Below are 17,565 nucleotides of genomic sequence, written 5' to 3'. Positions count from 1 at the left end.
TGGATAAGTAACTGGTTACAAGATAGGAAACCAGAGTGGGAATAAATGGTCAGTTTTCACAGTGGAGAGAAAAAGTGGGTCCCCCAAGAATCTCTAGTAGAACCAGTGCTGTTCAGCATATTCATAAATGATCTGGAATAATGGGTAAACAGTGAGGTGGCAAAGTTTGCAGACAATGCAAAATTACTCAAGATAGTTAAGTCCCAAAGCTGATTGAAGAATTACAAAGGGATCTCACAAAACTGGTTGACTGGGTAACAAAATGGCAGATTAAATTCAATGTTGATAAGTACAAAGTAATGTATATTGCAAAATATTAATCCCAACTATACATACAAAATCACTCAAGAAAGATCTTGAAGTCATTGTGGATAGTTCTCTGAAAACATCTGCTCAATGTGCAGCAGCAGTCAAAAAAGCTAACAATCCTAGGAACTATTAGGGATAAATAAGAAGACAAAAATATCATAATTCCAGTATATAAATCCATGGTATGCCTACGCTTTGAATACTGCATTCAGTTCTGGTCACTCTGTCTCAAAATAGATATATTAGGATTGGAAAAAGTGCAGAGAAGGACAACAAAAATGATTAGGAGTATAAAGAGAGATTAAAAAGACTGGGACTTTTCAGCTTGGAAAAGAGATGACTAAGAGGTGATATTATAGAGGTCTATAACATCTTGACTGGTGTGGAGAAAGTGAATAAGGAAATGTTATTTACTCCTTCACATAACACAAGAACCAGGGGTCACCAATGAAATTAATGGACAGCAGATTTAAAACAAGCATAAGGAGTTACTTCTTCACACAATTCGCTGTCAACCTGTGGAATTCATTTTCAGAGGATGTTGTGAAGGTCAGAACTTTTACTGGATTAAAAAAAAGAATTAAATAAATTCCTGGAAGATAGGTCCATCAATGGCTATTAGTCAAGCTGGTTAGGGACTGCAAGTGAATGCTGTCGGTGTTCCTAAACCTCTGACTGCTAGAAGCTGGGCCTGGACCATGAGGGTGGATCACTTGATAAAATGCCGTGTTCTGATCACTCCCTCAGAAGCATCTGGCACTGGTCCCTGTCAAAAGACAGGATACTGGGCTAGATGCACCATTGGTCTGAGCCAGTGTGGAAACAGTCTTGTTTTTATCTTCCTGGAATATATGTTTAAAAAAAACCCAAAGTATTTTTTAAAAATTATAACATTAGAACAATATTGAGATTCCATACAGATAAATAATTTCTTCTAAACAAATGAAAGATTTAAATTTTTATACATAGCCTGTGGGTTTTATACCATAATATATGTACTTGGCTGCAAAACAAAATGAGCTTTATAGTAGTTTGTTTTATAGACAGGGTGAAAAAAGACAATTATGAATAATAATTAAAATTTATATCAAGCTAGTAGCTCATTTGCAAAGTCATTATGCTGCAAATGAATTAAGATTCCTACCAAGGAAATGGCAATGTAATCTTGCCCTTTGCAAATGTTTGTGTTGTATTAGTTCTGAATGCAAGAGTTTAATGTCATATATATATATTATGAATTAAAGTATCATTTTATACTATGTTCTTGAAAAATATATGCAAATATCAGTAAAGTTGCTAGTTTTATTTTTCAGCAAAATATAGGAAGTGGACAGTGTAAGCTGATTTATTTTCCCTTAAGATACACCTGTGCTTTTCTCTTATTTACTAAGGAAAGTAATGCATTCCCTATGTTTAAAACATGTCTCTTGATTTGTACCCACTGCAGCCTTGAGACATATTATATCTTACCACTTTTTTGACAAGCAATAATGTTAAATTTGCAGAAAACCACAGTTACAAAATCAAGAACAGGTCCATTAGAAATGACTCCTTGAATTATTTACTTGACTTTTTTCTTGTTTGCTATGAAAATAGCACATAGAAGTACCTAAAATCTAAGACAAGTTGAGTGAGGGCATGTCTATACTTAGACCACTGTATCAGTGCACGAAGACGCTCTACGCTGATGTGAGAGCTCTCTCTTGTCGGCATCGTTATTCCACCGCCCCGAGAGGCAGTAGCTCTCCTGCTAACATAGTGCTATCTACACGGGGGATAAAGTCCGTGCAACTGCATTGCTATGGCATGTGGATTTTTCACATTTTGAGCAATGTAGTAATACTGATATAGGTCTGTAGTGTAGACCAGACCTGAGGTAATATCTTTTATTGGACCAACTTCTGTTGGGGAGCCTTTGAGCTTCCACGGGGCTCTTCTTCAGGTGACCTCTCTCACCAACAGAAGTTGATCCAATAAAAGATATTATCTCACCCACCTTGTCTCTCTATCCTGGAACCAGCACAGCTACAACAACACTGCATGCAACGATATACAATCTAAGAAAACTGCCTGTGACAGACTGTTGATTTGACAGTTTGCTAACTGGCTTGTAGTGCAGATGAGAAATGGATGTTTTATTTCTTTGGAATGCCATACTTTTGCTAGATTTGAAAACTAAAACTTCTGCAAGGTGACATCCTACCAAGGTTATCTTTATTTAAATGAATTATGTCCTGAGCGATTGCAGTTATATACATTTGAGATAATCCACATGTGGCATATAACAAAGATAGACAAATGCATTAACTTTAAAGGGATATCTGGGGTTAAATGATCATTTACATATCAGAAACTTCTAATGCAATAATACAGTGATTTATGCTGTGCCACAGTTAGGTTTTTTTTAAAAATAATTTCTCTTTCATTCCTATCTGCCTGTCCAGTTCTATTTATTCTGTGTAAGTGACTCTAAATGTGTATCAACTGTCACAAAACCTCTGAAATTTTGCTTGATTTTTCTTTTGTCTGTCTTTTTCTTTTACTCCAATCAGGATGATTTAGGGGGTGAGATTTCATTTTAGATGACTTCTCTTTATTATATGCACTGTTGCAGAGTTCACAGATGTAGGCAGAGCAGCTGTAAGGTGAGAAGCATCCCTTAATCTGAAATATCTGTGCTTGAGTTTGACTTTTAAAGGCTTTAGAAATATTTCTTTCACGTGAAACAAAAGTTTTTAGAATTAATGGATGCAGCAGAGTCACATCTGAAAGTAAGAATATGGATCTACTTCACCTGATATTTTTGTATTAAGAGGAAAAAAACTTTAGCAATCATTCATTTATAGCATAGACAATTGAAAAAAAATCAGCATCTATTGTAATAGGTGCCACTTGTAAATTCTTTATGATGTATAAAAATATAGAATTTTATGGCTTGCTTTGCAATATTCAAGGCCCATAGCTCTGCAGTAATTTCAGCACCATTTCTGCATAACACGAAATTTGCGAATTCCTTCAGAGAGCGGACACAGCTTCCGTCTCTCTAATCCCTTCAAGATTCCACTGCTAGAGCTTAAAAGAGCCATCATAATGGTTCCTCCAAGATCCTAGGTCTAAAAAGGAGCAACAGCTGCTAGTAAGTTTCCACCTTTAAAAAAAAATAAATAAAAATCCTGTTGAGCTAAAGAAGGAAGGGAGCCAAACAAATAAAGGCATTTGTGTGTAATGAAGATAGGGGACAACTATGTATGTATTCTTTAAATCAAGCAAACAAAAAACCCCCTTAAAAGCGGCCTACATATTTCATGTGTTTTGGTGTCAAATAAAATTTGTCAAGATGATGTTTCAAGTAAATATAGTAAATCAGGTTATTAGGGAGCAGTTTGCTATACCTCGGACAAAATGATCTCTGAATTTTTGTTTATATGCTGAGGTTTATTGGGCTAACAAAATAAAAAAGTTTTAGAAGAGAAGATATTGGTTACTCTGCAAATTAGAGGAAGTGGAAAACAATAATCATCAATTCATACAAATATTCAAAAGTTGTAAGCTCATTAAATACTGGAATTTTTCCTCAGAACAGCAAGAATTAATTTCAAATTATTATTTCCTTGTTGATATGCAGTAAATGCCATGACCATTATGTCATATTAGACATAAACAAAGATTTGAGAAATTCTGAAGAACAACATGCTTCATTTTACGTCCTTTTCTTGCACATTTTCCTTAGGTTAAATAAATTCTCTTGTTAAAATTGTACCTTATAGGAATACTTTTGAATTCTAATCCTGATTTCTTAAATTCTTGCAATTAAATTCTCCCAGCTTGGTGTCATCTGAACATTTTATAAACATACTCTCCATTTTAAGATCCAAGAAGTTAATGAAAATATTGAAAAGTACCAGACCCAGGACAGTCTCTTGCAGAACCCCACTTGTTATGACCCCACAGTTAGATAGAGAACCACTGATAACTTGAGTATGGTCTTTCAACAAGTTGTGCATCCGCCTTAAAGCAATTTCATCTAGACCACATTCCCTAGTTTGCTTATAAAAATGTCACTTGGCACTGTGTCAAAAGCCTTAATAAAAATCAAGATATATCATGTCTACCACTTTTCCATGCCCACTAGGCCAGCAACTGTGTTAAAGAAGGAAATGAGGTTGGTTTGGCATGATTTGTTCTTAACAAATCCATGTTGGCTACTATTTATCACCCTATTGTCCTCTAGGTGCTTACAAACTGATTGTTTAATACTATAATTTGTTCAAATATCTTCTGGGGTATGGAAGTTAGGCTGAGTGGTCTAAAATCCTTGGGTCCCCCTTTTTAACAATAGGTATTATATTTGTCCTTCTCAAGTCCTCTGGGACCTCACCCATCCTCCATGAGTTCTCAAAGATAATTGCTAATGGTTCTGAGATTGCTTCAGCCAATTCCTTAAGTACTCTATGGTGAATTTCATTAGGCCTTGCCAACTTGAATACATCTAACTTATCTAAATATTCTTTGACCTGTTTTTTTCCCATATTATGGCTTTCGTTCATTCCCTTGATGGTCTGGTAAACGTTTTACAAAATTAATACTATTAGGAAAGGGATAGATAAGAAGATTGAAAATATCATAATACCTCTATATAAATCCATGGTATGCCCATACCTTGAATACTGTGTGCAGATCTGGTTGCTTCAAAAAAGATATATTAGAATTGGAAAAAGGTACAAAGTAGGGCAACAAAAATTATTAGGGGTATGGAACAGCTCATAAGGAAGTGTTGTTTACTCCTTCACATAACACAAGAACCAGGGGTCATACAATGGAATTAATAGGCAGCAGGTTTAAAACTAACAAAAGGAAGTACTACTTCACATGATGCCCAGTCAGCCTGTGGAACTCCTTGCCAGGGGATGTTGTGAAGGCCAAAACTATAACAGAGTTCAAAAAAGAACTAGATAAGTTAATGGAGACTAGGACCATTGATGGCTATTAGCCATCAGGGTTGCTAACCAATGCTGTGAGTGTCCCTAGCCTCTGTTTGCCAGAAACTGGGAGTGGACAATAGGGGATGGATCGTTGAGCGATTGCCTGTTCTGTTCATTCCCTCTGAAGCATCCTACATTGGCCACTGTCGGAAGACAGGATACTGAGCTGAGATCATTGGTCTGAATCAGGATGGGAATTCTTATGTTCTAGACTTCACCTGTGGCCATTACAACTTTAGCTCAAGTCAGTTTGCTCTCCAGAGAAATACTTGAGCAGGAGGATCCTTATTCTGCTTTGGGTCCGCTTCATGTTGAACTGCTGGTTCTACCCCAACAATATCCAGAAGTGAATACCATTCTTGACTCCATCACTGATCATGGCACTGGTGACAGACATATTGGGGACAGAGTGGAGAGTTCATCTGGACCATCTGCAGATACAAGGGACCTGGTCCCCAGAAGACATTGGACTATGTATAACTGTCTTAGAATTGGAGCCATTAGACTGCTATATGTGGCATTCCCCCTGTCCTGAAACACCCAGTAGCATAGCTGCTAACAGACAATATGCTGGCCATCCACTACATAAACAAGCATGGGACACCCACTTGTCCCCCTCTGTAGAGCAACAATCAAGCTGTGGAAATCATTTCTCCTGCATGGCATAAAACCAGTAGCACTGCACGTCAGCAACGATCTGGCAGACTTCCTGAACAGAAAGCCTGTTGCTGGCCTCAAGTGGTCACTGCAGAAATCCATCATTAAGTCAATATTCCATCAGTATGGAAAAACCACTGAAAGACCTTTTGGCCATCAAGGACAATGCCAAGTGTCTGAATTTCTATTCCAGAGGGCACACGAACCTGGGATCGTTGCCAGATGCATTCCTCCTGTGGTGGAATTGAGGCCTCCTAAACATCATCACACCAATTCTGCTAATCTCCAGTGTGATGGCCAAAGCCAAATGAGACCACGTCACACTCATCCCATAGCTCTCTACTTGCCAAGGCCATTCTGGCTGACAGACCTGTTACAGATGTCCATGCAACCACCAAACAGACTCCCATACTTGTTCCTGCCTAATCAAGAGGAGCTGATACTCTTCATTCCCACCATCCTGAGAAGATACCACTTTCCAGATATCTACAGTAGGATATGCACTGACACATACTTGAAGAAGAAAGAATGATTACTTACTCTAGAGTAGCTGGTTCTTTGAGGTTGTCAGAGTTTGGGGATAATTACGCTTTTGACCCCCTCTTGATCTGCTTATGGAAAGCCCTCTCAGGCCTTTATCTGTCTCCTTTCTGGGAAGAGATTGCATCCTTTTTGACCAGGGATTTAAGCTTACAGCCCCCTTGCACTGTGTTTTTCCCCGCAGATATAACTAAAGTCCAGTACTTGTATTTTTGGCCTCTCCAAGAGCTATGAACAGTGTATGCCAGCGGTTACACGTAACCAATCAGCTCTTTCAAAGCAGAATACATTTATTTAAGGACAAAAGCATGCAGCAAAACCATATAAAACAATAAAAAGATATAAATGCATATGCAGTGTACCAAAAGTTGCCCATCTTCCATAGTGGGGTCTGTCAGGTCAAAGTCTTTCCAACCCTTCAGTAGGGTTCACTCCCTCCCCTTTGGATAAACAGTCATGTCTATTTGTTGGATCAAAATTTGTTGAGTCAGTTTTAACTCTGCTTTTATACCACCAAAGCCCATGTTCCCAGGCCTTCTGAAACACACAGAACCAGTCACTCCCCTTTTGCCAGGGAGTGAAGCCTCAAAGGATAGGTATCTGTATAACCAGCCTTCGGTTGCATTAATCACCCCATAGTGAGTCTAGATTCCTCAGGGAATCTACCAAGTGAGCTAGGAACACATGAATACATATAACACATATTGATATAAAGATCTGTGGGCTCATATTCTGTGGGCTCATATTGTCTGACTAATCTCCGTATAAGTTTTCATGCTTCCAAGGATTGGCTCAAACATACAGTTAACATTCATAAAGTTAATAACAGTAGTCCCCAAATACACTGCATGTTGTTGAAATATCTGTCAGAGATGTCGTAGTCAATGTGGATTCCATGACCCAAAATCCATCCCTGTTTTCCAGACTCCTCAGGATACACAGACTCAAATTGTGAGGGGACTGTGGGAGGCTGCTCCTTCCCCTGTGCCCTCACCCAGAAAAACAAAGGAAGTGCAGGACAAATGCTCCGCCCTGGTGGTCATTCCTACTAGAAAAGATTCTCATCTCATGCATGTGAGTTGTATGTAGGATCTACATCCTACCCTGGTCCAACATATATGTAGACCTACATGTATGTAGATCCTATCCCTGTAGACTGTGGATCCAAAGAAACACAGTTACTGAAGGCTAAATAATCATTTTATTCCTAAAATAGTTGGCTTTTTATGAGGCTAAGTTTTGCTTTGTAGAATAAGGCTATGGCAGTAGCTGAGTTGAGAATTTGGCCCAAATTACATGAGAATTCATTAGTATGCAACCTATCACTATAATTTGGTATTCTGTTGGAAAGATACAGAGATCTCCAGCAGTTTATCTATGAGTTTAATAATTCTTACATCTCCTATACCTTCCCATCAACATGGATATCTAACATACAAAGTTTTTTGGCAGTCTATTATCAATTGTGCAAAAGATTATACTAAATAAACTAGATAATCTGTGGCCAATTATCTTTTAAACACTGGCTGAATGTGGCTTGGTAAGAGGAACTGTAAGTTTGCAAATGTGGCTCTAGAAAGAAGTGGGTGAAAGGAGAAACGTTGCAAAGAATGGCTCCAAATCTCCTGTAATTTCAGTGATGTACAGTCATAGCACAACTCCATGGGTGCTCCGGGGCTGTACGTCACCCACCGGCAGCCAGCTGTCCCCTCGCCCCCGTCAGTGGCTCTGCCAATCAACGTCTCCACCTCCTTCCCAGCACCTCTCACCCGCCGTGATCAGTTGCTCTGCAATGTGTAGGAGGTGCTGGGAAAAGTGGGGAGGAGCAGAGATGGGGCGGAACTGGGCGGGAAGAGGTGAGGTAGGGGTAGGGTTGCCAATTCTCTCATTGCACAAAACTGAACACCTTTGCTCCATCCCACCCCACCCCTTCCTCAAAGCCCGCCCCTTCTCCACTCCTTCTCTGAGGCCCTGCCCCTGCTTACTCCATCCCCCTTCCCTCTGTCGCTTGCTCTTTTTCACCAGGCTGGGGCAGAGGGCTGGGATGCGTGAGGGGTGAGGGCCCCGGCTGGGGGTGTGGGCTCCGGGATGGGTCTAGAAATGAGGGGTTCAGGATGTGGGAGGGGGCTCTGGGCAGGGGTTTGGGGTGTGGGAGAGAGTGAGGGCTCTGACTGGGGGTGCAGGCAGGGGCTTGCTGGGGCAGTGAGTTGGGGTGTAGCGGGGGAGATGAGGGCTCTGGCTGGAGTGGGGGTGGGAAGAGGTGGGGTGGTGGTAGGGGCTTGAGGGAATGCTCTAATGAAGTTGTGTCCAGCAAGGTTAGTGAGTATTTTGTAAGGTCCTAAAGCTCTCCTAAAAATCAAATTGAAACATGTGCTGTGTTTTTTTGTCACAAACTTACTTTTATAATCTTTGCATCTTTTGTCTATTAATTTCTAAAATTTTCACTTGAGTCCCAAAAACCTGAAAATATAATACTTTATTTGAGTAAGCACATGCTTTTAGGGAGCGCACATTTCCTATAGATGGTGGTTTTTGGATGAGTACTAGAAATGCAGCCTTTGGACTCTATCGTAATATGAATGTTGTTATTACTGTTGCTACTAATACAACGAGGACCTGACTAGATGTAGTCACTAAATATCTCATGGAACATTAATTGTAGAGTCTTGGTGAAATTCAGCTGTGGTTATTAAATTATACCATCCTACATTCAATCTGCAGTTTTAATTGGATATCATGTTCTCCCTCACTTCCTGTCCTAAAGCATTATGTGGAATTTGGTGTGCATTGTGCAGTAACTGATGAGTTCCCACTGCATATCTTATTTGTAAAATGCTTTGGGATTGAAGATACGGAGCAGAGATTCTCTTTTGCACAGCATCTAATCCTACTGGGGCCTTTGGGTGCTACCACAATATAAATATTCACCACTACTGTTAATATATGTGTGTTATTTACAGCCAAGATTTTCAAAAGTAATATTCTTGAGAATGCAATCTGAAACACATTGAAATGGGACCACCTGAACTATGCACCCAGATTCTGAAAATTCAGTGTCTCAAGTTCGGAATTCAAAAATGTGGGCACCCAATATCATAAGCCTTTTAAAAAAAAATCCTGCCCTACACTTTTCTATTTAAAAATGAAATTGAGAAAGTATTATAAAACTTACTTACTCTTCCCTCCCTCCTGCCAACGTAAGCAAAAGTTGTGTAAAATATTCTTAGAGATAGAAACTTACCGTATCACTAAAATAATGCCAATGGCCTGTAAAGGAGAACTATATTATGAGGTCTCAAAACTAATCTGTGTTTGGAGACTTTGTGTATATGTAACATTACATACATGCACATAGAGAAAAATACACAATGTGACCCTTTCTGGTCTTAAATGTATAAAATGAATGTCCAGTGGTGACAGTGGCAGGTCATATTGTTTAAAATAATGCTACCATAAAATTGCAGAGAGCCGTGTGCTCTGTCTTTCTATAGATACAATTGAGAGTCCTGGTGAAAAGGTTCAAGACACTTTGTCAGAGTAAGTAGCTGCTTTTATTATCTGCGTGAAAATGGTAGTTTTCCTCTACTTATGGATAGACATCAATGGTATGAAATATAGGCCTGTCATTTAGTCTAGTGTTGACATCAGAGGCAGAAATATTTGGATGCTATGCAGGAATTTGAAATGATGTTATTTTAATTATGGAAACTTGAAAAGGTTTGAGACAAGATTTTCCTTCTGGTGCTCAGGCAAACAGTCTCGTAATTTTTCAAAAAAATCTTAATTCAACTTCCTCTAATAAGAATATTTTATTTCAGTGGAAATCCTTTTTGATCTTACCTGACCCTTTTTGATCTTGCCTGAGCACCAGAAGGAAAATCTTGTCTCAAACCTTTTCAAGTTTCCATAATTAAAATAACAGCATTTCAAATTCCTGCATAGCATCCAGATATATCTGCCTCTGATGTCAACACTAGACTAAATGACAGGCCTATATTTCATGCCATTGATGTCTATCCATAAGTAGAGGAAAACTACCATTTTCACGCAGATAATCGGGAGTTGATCTTGGTTATTACCCATTTTTCAGGTTCATCCATGATTGATCTGGCTTGATATTAATAGGAAATAATCCAAAAAAATTAACGTTCATAACCCCTTTTGTTACAAGTGCAATCTCTTACATTGGTGAAGCACAGTAGTGTTTTTTCGAGTGATTGTCCACATGCACTCTACTCCTGGTGCGTATGCACCCCCAGGGTGGTGGAATCTTTTTGAATAGCAATGTCTGTTGGGGCTGCACCCACACCCTGCATGCTGTCCCATGGAGTGGTCAAGATCACTTTCAGTTCCTTCTTATTACTTGTGGTTGAGGCATCTCTGTGCACTGAGCAATTCTTTTCTTACGCATTTATTAGTTGTAGTTCGTGTTCTAGATATAATTAGTATAGTTAAAATTCTATTTTGAAGCCTGTTGGCAGAAAAAGAAAAGTAGGAAGAAGCCTTCATGTTTGGGAAGTGCCCCAGCACTGGACCCCCTTGGACATGGTAGGGGCAAAATCTCCAGGATTCAAATCCTGTCCTTTCTGCAGTGCAGCTATTCCCATCTGTGTTGTTTGTAGTATTGTTTGAGCTGTGTTGGTTCCAGGATATAAGAGTTAAGGTAGGTGAGGTAATATCTTTTTTGGATCAACTTCTGATTGTAGAAAGGACAAGTTTTTGAGCTCCACAGAGCTCTTCCTCAAGTCTGGAGAAAGTAACCAGAGTGTTTCACTAAATACATGATGGGACAGATTATATAAAACCCTTATGTTTAACATGCTGTAGGACACCACTTGAAGTGTGCGTGCAATGGTTAGCAGGCAGTAGGGTGTGTTCCAAATTGTTGTAATGATCCATTGTCAAGGTTCCTCCCCCACTCTGAACTCTAGGGTACAGATGTGGGGACCTGCATGAAAAACCTCCTAAGCTTATCTTTACCAGCTTAGGTCAAAACTTCCCCAAGGTACAAAATATTCCACCCTTTGTCCTTGGATTGGCCGCTACCACCGCCAAACTAATACTGGTTACTGGGGAAGAGCTGTTTGGACATGTCTTTCCCCCCAAAATACTTCCCAAAACCTTGCATCCCACTTCCCGGACAAGGTTTGGTAAAAAGCCTCACCAATTTGCCTAGGTGACTACAGACCCAGACCCTTGGATCTTAAGAACAATGAACAATCCTCCCAACACTTGCACCCCCCCTTTCCTGGGAAATGTTGGATAAAAAGCCTCACCAATTTGCATAGGTGACCACAGACCCAAACCCTTGGATCTGAGAACAATGAAAAAGCATTCAGTTTTCTTACAAGAAGACTTTTAATAAAAATAGAAGTAAATAGAAATAAAGAAATCCCCCCTGTAAAATCAGGATGGTAGATACCTTACAGGGTAATTAGATTCAAAACATAGAGAACCCCTCTAGGCAAAACCTTAAGTTACAAAAAAGATACACAGACAGAAATAGTTATTCTATTCAGCACAGTTCTTTTCTCAGCCATTTAAAGAAATCATAATCTCACACGTACCTAGCTAGATTACTTACTAAAAGTTCTAAGACTCCATTCCTGGTCTATCCCCGGCAAAGACAGAATATAGACAGACAGACACAGACCCTTTGTTTCTCTCCCTCCTCCCAGCTTTTGAAAGTATCTTGTCTCCTCATTGGTCATTTTGGTCAGGTGCCAGCGAGGTTACCTTTAGCTTCTTAACCCTTTACAGGTGAGAGGAGCTTTCCCCTGGCCAGGAGGGATTTCAAAGGAGTTTACTCTTCCCTTTATATTTATGACATCCATAAAACCAGTGTCTCTGTTAAGTCCAATCCAGCAGAGTTATGAATTTAAGTTCCCAGGCTCATCTTTTGAAGGTTTTGAGCAGGTTTCATTTAAGGATGAGGACTGAGAGGTCAGATACAGAGTGATTGCTTTGTGAAATGTGTTCATCCATGGGTGATAGGGTGTTTTTGTCTCTTATCTTGTTTTTGTGAGAGTTCATTCAAGATCATAGTGGTTGTCTGGTTTTACACATTGGGGCATTTGACGCCACAAGATGAGGTACACCACATGTTGTAATAGGCATGTGTAGGACTTATGGATATTGAAAAGTGTATTTGTGGGGAGGATATTGATCATCATAGCAGTGGAGATATATGCAAGTTTCACATTTGTTGTTCTGTCAGTGTCTGGTGCTACTTTGAGTTGACGTGTCCTGGTCTATGGAAAGCTTGCTTCTGATGATGAATTTGGCGAGGTTGGTAGTTGTTAGGTGGTTCTGGTCAATATGGGGATGACCTATACATTTTTGGAAAAGGCTTCCTCTGTTCAACAGCAATAACTTTTGTGCGGAATGGAAGTATTAAGTAATGAAATTAGCATGCAGTTGATTTTCACTGAGGTACAGTATTGTGGATGTAATATACCGTTATAAATCCTCCCTCTGAATGGCTTTAAGTTACAAATTACTTCGGAGGATAAATGGTCTGTTTATAAATGACTAAACAAAGAGACACTGCTATGTCTAACTATAATGTTAGTATCAGTTTTGATGTATTTAATGTTTGACTCACTCAGATATACATTACAATAAAGCAGTTGATTTTGTTGAACTATTGTGATGAGACAATATTGAATTTTGTTTCTATGAGAAATATTTAAAATAAAAAAAACTCTGCTTACATCTATTAAATTATTAAGGGATGAATTCTCCAACCACGTTTGTGCTGTGTAAGTAGCTGGAGTTGGCCAGAGGAAAATGCCTCTCTGTGCTGCTTCAGAGGTGGGGGAGGTCTTTGTCCAAGCCAGCAGCAGAAAGAAGACCCTGGACTGGCGCTGAGTGGCTCTGAATCAGGGAGTCCTTCTCAACTACATTTTAGTATAGCTGGGACATTGTGGAGAATTAAGGCCTTCCTAATCATGTATTGTGGCCAGCTGTACGGGAAGGCATATATATTCACTCTTAACTGAAGGATGTTCTAACCAGATTTGTGCACCAACTCTTAAATCTTTTATGTGCCAAATTCACATTTCTTATTGACCAAAAGTTTGGTATCCAATCATATACTGCTATTCTGTATGTAGTGTAAATAAGACATCTACTGAAAGCCCATACAGTTAATTTAATACTAAAAATCTTCTGATATCTAAATGAGTTTTGTTGGATATCTTCCCCATAAAATAGGCTTGCCACATTTTCAGCCATTCATTATTATTGTCTATTAATATTAATGAACTACTGAATATATTCTATTTAAATCAGATATTTTTAAGACAATGATATGAATAAAGTGCAATGCTTTGTGGAACAATGAGACTTTTTTGTGAATCTTTGAACAGTGTATTGTTTAAGCAATAAACAAAATTTACTTAGAATTAATTAATAATCCAGAGGTGTCTGTTTTATACAAATAATCTTGCATATCTTGAACAGTAACCCTGAGAGAGATGCAGGGTTGTTCTTCGGCATAATGATGAGTTGAGCAGAGCACTTGATGAAGGAGGAAAAAGGAACTTGTGGTTAAAACACTAGATTGGGATTCAGGATATGGGGGTTTCATTTTCAACTCTCCCAAAGATTTTCTGGGTAACACTGGGTATATCACTTAGGCTATGTCTACACTGCGCCACAGGATGGAGTACAAAGGTATCAACTGCGGAGCATACCAAAGCATTGTGCTCTGACTGCCCCATGTGGATACTGCTAGCTCAAAAAAAGAGTACCTAGTTTGCATCAACATAGTCCTGTTTGAAAGAGGAATATTTGCCTCCATGTTTTCTGTCTATTGAGCCTTTGTTTTTATGTGTCACTACTGCTTTGCCTGTATTTACGTTATCCATTTGGCCCTGGCAGTTAATGACTAGCACAGTAGCAAGAGGGAAAACTTTATTCTGATGCCTTATTTATTATTATTATTTATGCCTTATTAGGTCTTTAATTGTTGATCAGATACCACACAATAGAGCTGACTTTAAGCAGACAGAATTATGTAGATTTTTAACAGAACAGAAGCATATAGATTTCATCAGCTTTCAGAAAGACCGAACAAATGAGTTGAAAACTGTATTGACAATAACTAAATGTTACCAAATATGAGAAATGGTGGGGGAAATCACTGTTAGCTCCACTCTGAATGCAGTATGAAGCTATTGATCTTAGGCCAAAAAAAGAAAAAAAGCATTGTTGTAGTTGACTGTTAACTAATTGTTTCATGTCCCTTTCATTCTGCTTTATAGAAAATATCACCTTGGGTAGGTTTGCGCAAGATCAACATCTCCTACTGGGGATGGGATGACATGTCTCCTTTCACAAATACGACATTGCAGTGGCTTCCTGGAGAACCAAATGACTCTGGATTCTGTGCATATCTAGAAAGAGCAGAGGTGGCAGGGCTGAAAGCGAATCCATGCACCGCTAAGGCAGATGGTCTTGTCTGTGAAAAACCTGTTGGTGAGCAACCTCCCATACCAAAATGCTGCTGTTAAAATGGTTGAACAGACTGTTTGGCATTTTTGTGTTGTACAGAAGGAATGTGGGAAAAATTTTAGTAAATAGCTGCGGGAAGGTTTTGCTTTTAATGTTTAAAAGCAAGTGAAGCTTTTAATCATGGAAAGCAAATGACGTTCTCAAAAGCAACACGCTTTTCTTTGAGAGTTACCCCACCTGGCATAGTCTGCATATTAGCAGTAGCTACATCAGAGAGTTCCAAGGCAAAATTAGTACCCTGACCTTGGAGGTTTGTATATAAAAGTTGCTGTTCACCTTTTGTGTTCAACAAAGCTGATGCTGCTAAAGCATATTTCATATATGAATCTTGCTGATTAATCACAGATTCTCCATTTAAATTAATAACACAGAAGTTTAAAACAGCTATTTTATTCATCTTTTCTCTGGGCAGTTTTTAAAGGACCCAGTTACCCCTTCCCCTTATGGAAGCAGAAGGTAGTTGGAGGCTCTTTTAACAGTGTGTATAAACCCATGCTGAGAAGTTAGGAGACAAGTGGTTAACAGTCATCCTTGGGTAAGCAAATGTTTGCAAACTAACAAGACTGGTCTAGCTGTGGTGAATTACCTACACCACTCTTACATTATCAGAAGGATGAACTGTTGTGAATTGGGGTCTGAGTCTAGTTTGAAAGACATATAAGAAGGAAATTGTAATCAATAAGGGGACCAAGAATTTTTTTCTCTCTTTCTCTGAGAATCTATGGAGAGAGAAAACATACTGTACTTCATGATTTTGCTTTTGCAATAAATCACACCACAGTGCTGTCTAATCTCTAAGACCCCGATACAGATGCTTATGCAGATTCTTAATAGGAAGCACATCAGTAGTTCTGTTGTTTTCAGTGGGACTGCTCGCGTGTTTTAAAATTGAGGATTGGGACTTCAGTGTGCAGACAAGCTTGTCACAGATCCCAAGTTGCTAACAGTTCTATTGAGATTCAAAATTTCCTTGTGACGGGAGAGGGTTTTCTTTATTTTAGAAGAAAAAAGTCCAAAAATGTGAGTGAATTAATTTATTTACTACCACTGAGAAGAATGGCCCAATGGTTTGAGTCACAAGTTGGGAAACAGGACCTCCTAAATTCTAACCCTGACTCTCCCACTAACTCTCTGGTGGTGGTCTTGGGCAAATCACTTGACTAAGTTGCCTTCTTTGAATCTGTTTCTCCATCTATCAAATGCAGATGATAATATCTACCTGAGGATTAATTATATAAAAATTGTAAAGTGCTGTCAAAAAGAAATGATCTGTATATGTGCTAAGAGGCAGAGCATCCACAAGTAGTAATATTGTTAGTACATAAACGTTAATATTTAGTTTAAAAGAGACATTTGCATAGAAACTAGTTCATTGTGTTAAAAAAAAAAACTTATAAAGGTCTCTGGAGGATACAGAAAAACATTGCAAACACTTACCTAATAGTTAATATTAAAACCTTCTCCTAGCCCTGTCCTTCATGAAAAGGAGGAAAGGTCCCCAGGTTGTCTAAGAAGATTGGTGACAGTGTAATGTGTGGTCATATAAGACTCTGTAGAGCAGGGGTTCTCAAACTTCATTGCACCGTGACCCCGTTCTGAAAACAAAAATTACTTCACGTTCCTAGGTAGGGAGGGACCAAAGCCGGAGCCAGGGAGGGGGGGGAGGGGACAAAGCCCAAGGGCTTCAGCCTCAGATAGGGGGCCTGTACCCAGGGCCCTGCCACCTGGGGCTGAAGCCTTTGGGCTTGGGCTTCAGCCCTGGCCCGGGCAGTGGGGCTTGGGCTTTGGTTCCAGGCCCCAGCTATTTTAATGCCAGCCCTGGTGACCGCATTAAAACGAGGTCACGATCCACTTTGGGATCCCGACCTACAGTTTGAGAACTGCTGCTGTAGAGGGAGATCACTTATCCCTTTGGAAAGGAAGTAAATATAATTCAGCATTTTTCATATGAACAATGCTCTCATTTTGTGCAAATGGTTAAAATTTACAGGTTGTCCTAAAGATTACAGGATGAACAAAGTTTATAGAGATGAAAGTGATCCTAATATATCTTCTTTCTGTTGTCTTTTTTCCCCTCCTTTTGAGTTTGCTAATGTAGTAGAAAGCCTTGTGTGCAAACTAACATAAAAGGCATTTAAAAGTATTTAATTTTTTGTTATGCACTCATATATAAAGAAGGTTTTTGGTGTCAAAATTCTCAAAGTCATTAACTTCCATAAATAAAACATGCATTCCAACAATCCTCTGGCTGTCTTATGCACAACTTGCAGTATTTCAAATAGCAGTGTAATTACACAGTAAATTTGCATTTTGTTGCTACTGCTGACTGAGTCTGTTTCCTATTGTTTCTGTTCCTCATGCTGCTGTTTTGTAGTAATAGATATTGTACTCTGTTATATTTCTCTCTATCAAAGAATAAACAGATGTGGCACGGTGTAATGACGTGTTAAATAACTGAAGAATGCAGATGACAAACTGTTAGAGTATTTTCCAAGTTTAGCATCAGAATCTCCATCTGTTATTGATGCAAATTTTATTTGCTATTGAACTGTTTCAGCAG

The 17,565-nt window shown here is 39.0% G+C and overlaps 1 protein-coding gene across 6 annotated transcripts in view; it reads left to right on the top strand.

Annotated features, from left to right (window-relative positions):
• The window catches only part of ATRNL1 (attractin like 1), a 1,099,511-nt gene that overhangs the window by 317,843 nt on the left and 764,103 nt on the right, over positions 1–17,565 (top strand). For all 6 annotated transcript variants that reach the window (XM_084633632.1, XM_084633634.1, XM_084633633.1 and 3 more), the window contains exon 17: positions 14,756–14,969. In XM_084633632.1, the coding sequence (XP_084489758.1) occupies positions 14,756–14,969 (214 nt within the window). The remainder of the gene's footprint in view (positions 1–14,755; positions 14,970–17,565) is intronic.

The sequence above is a fragment of the Lepidochelys olivacea genome (genome assembly GCF_965140295.1).
Source record: "Lepidochelys olivacea isolate rLepOli2 genome assembly, chromosome: 7".
Lineage (NCBI taxonomy): Eukaryota > Metazoa > Chordata > Testudines > Cheloniidae > Lepidochelys > Lepidochelys olivacea.
This window is presented reverse-complemented; position numbering and strand designations above follow the sequence as displayed.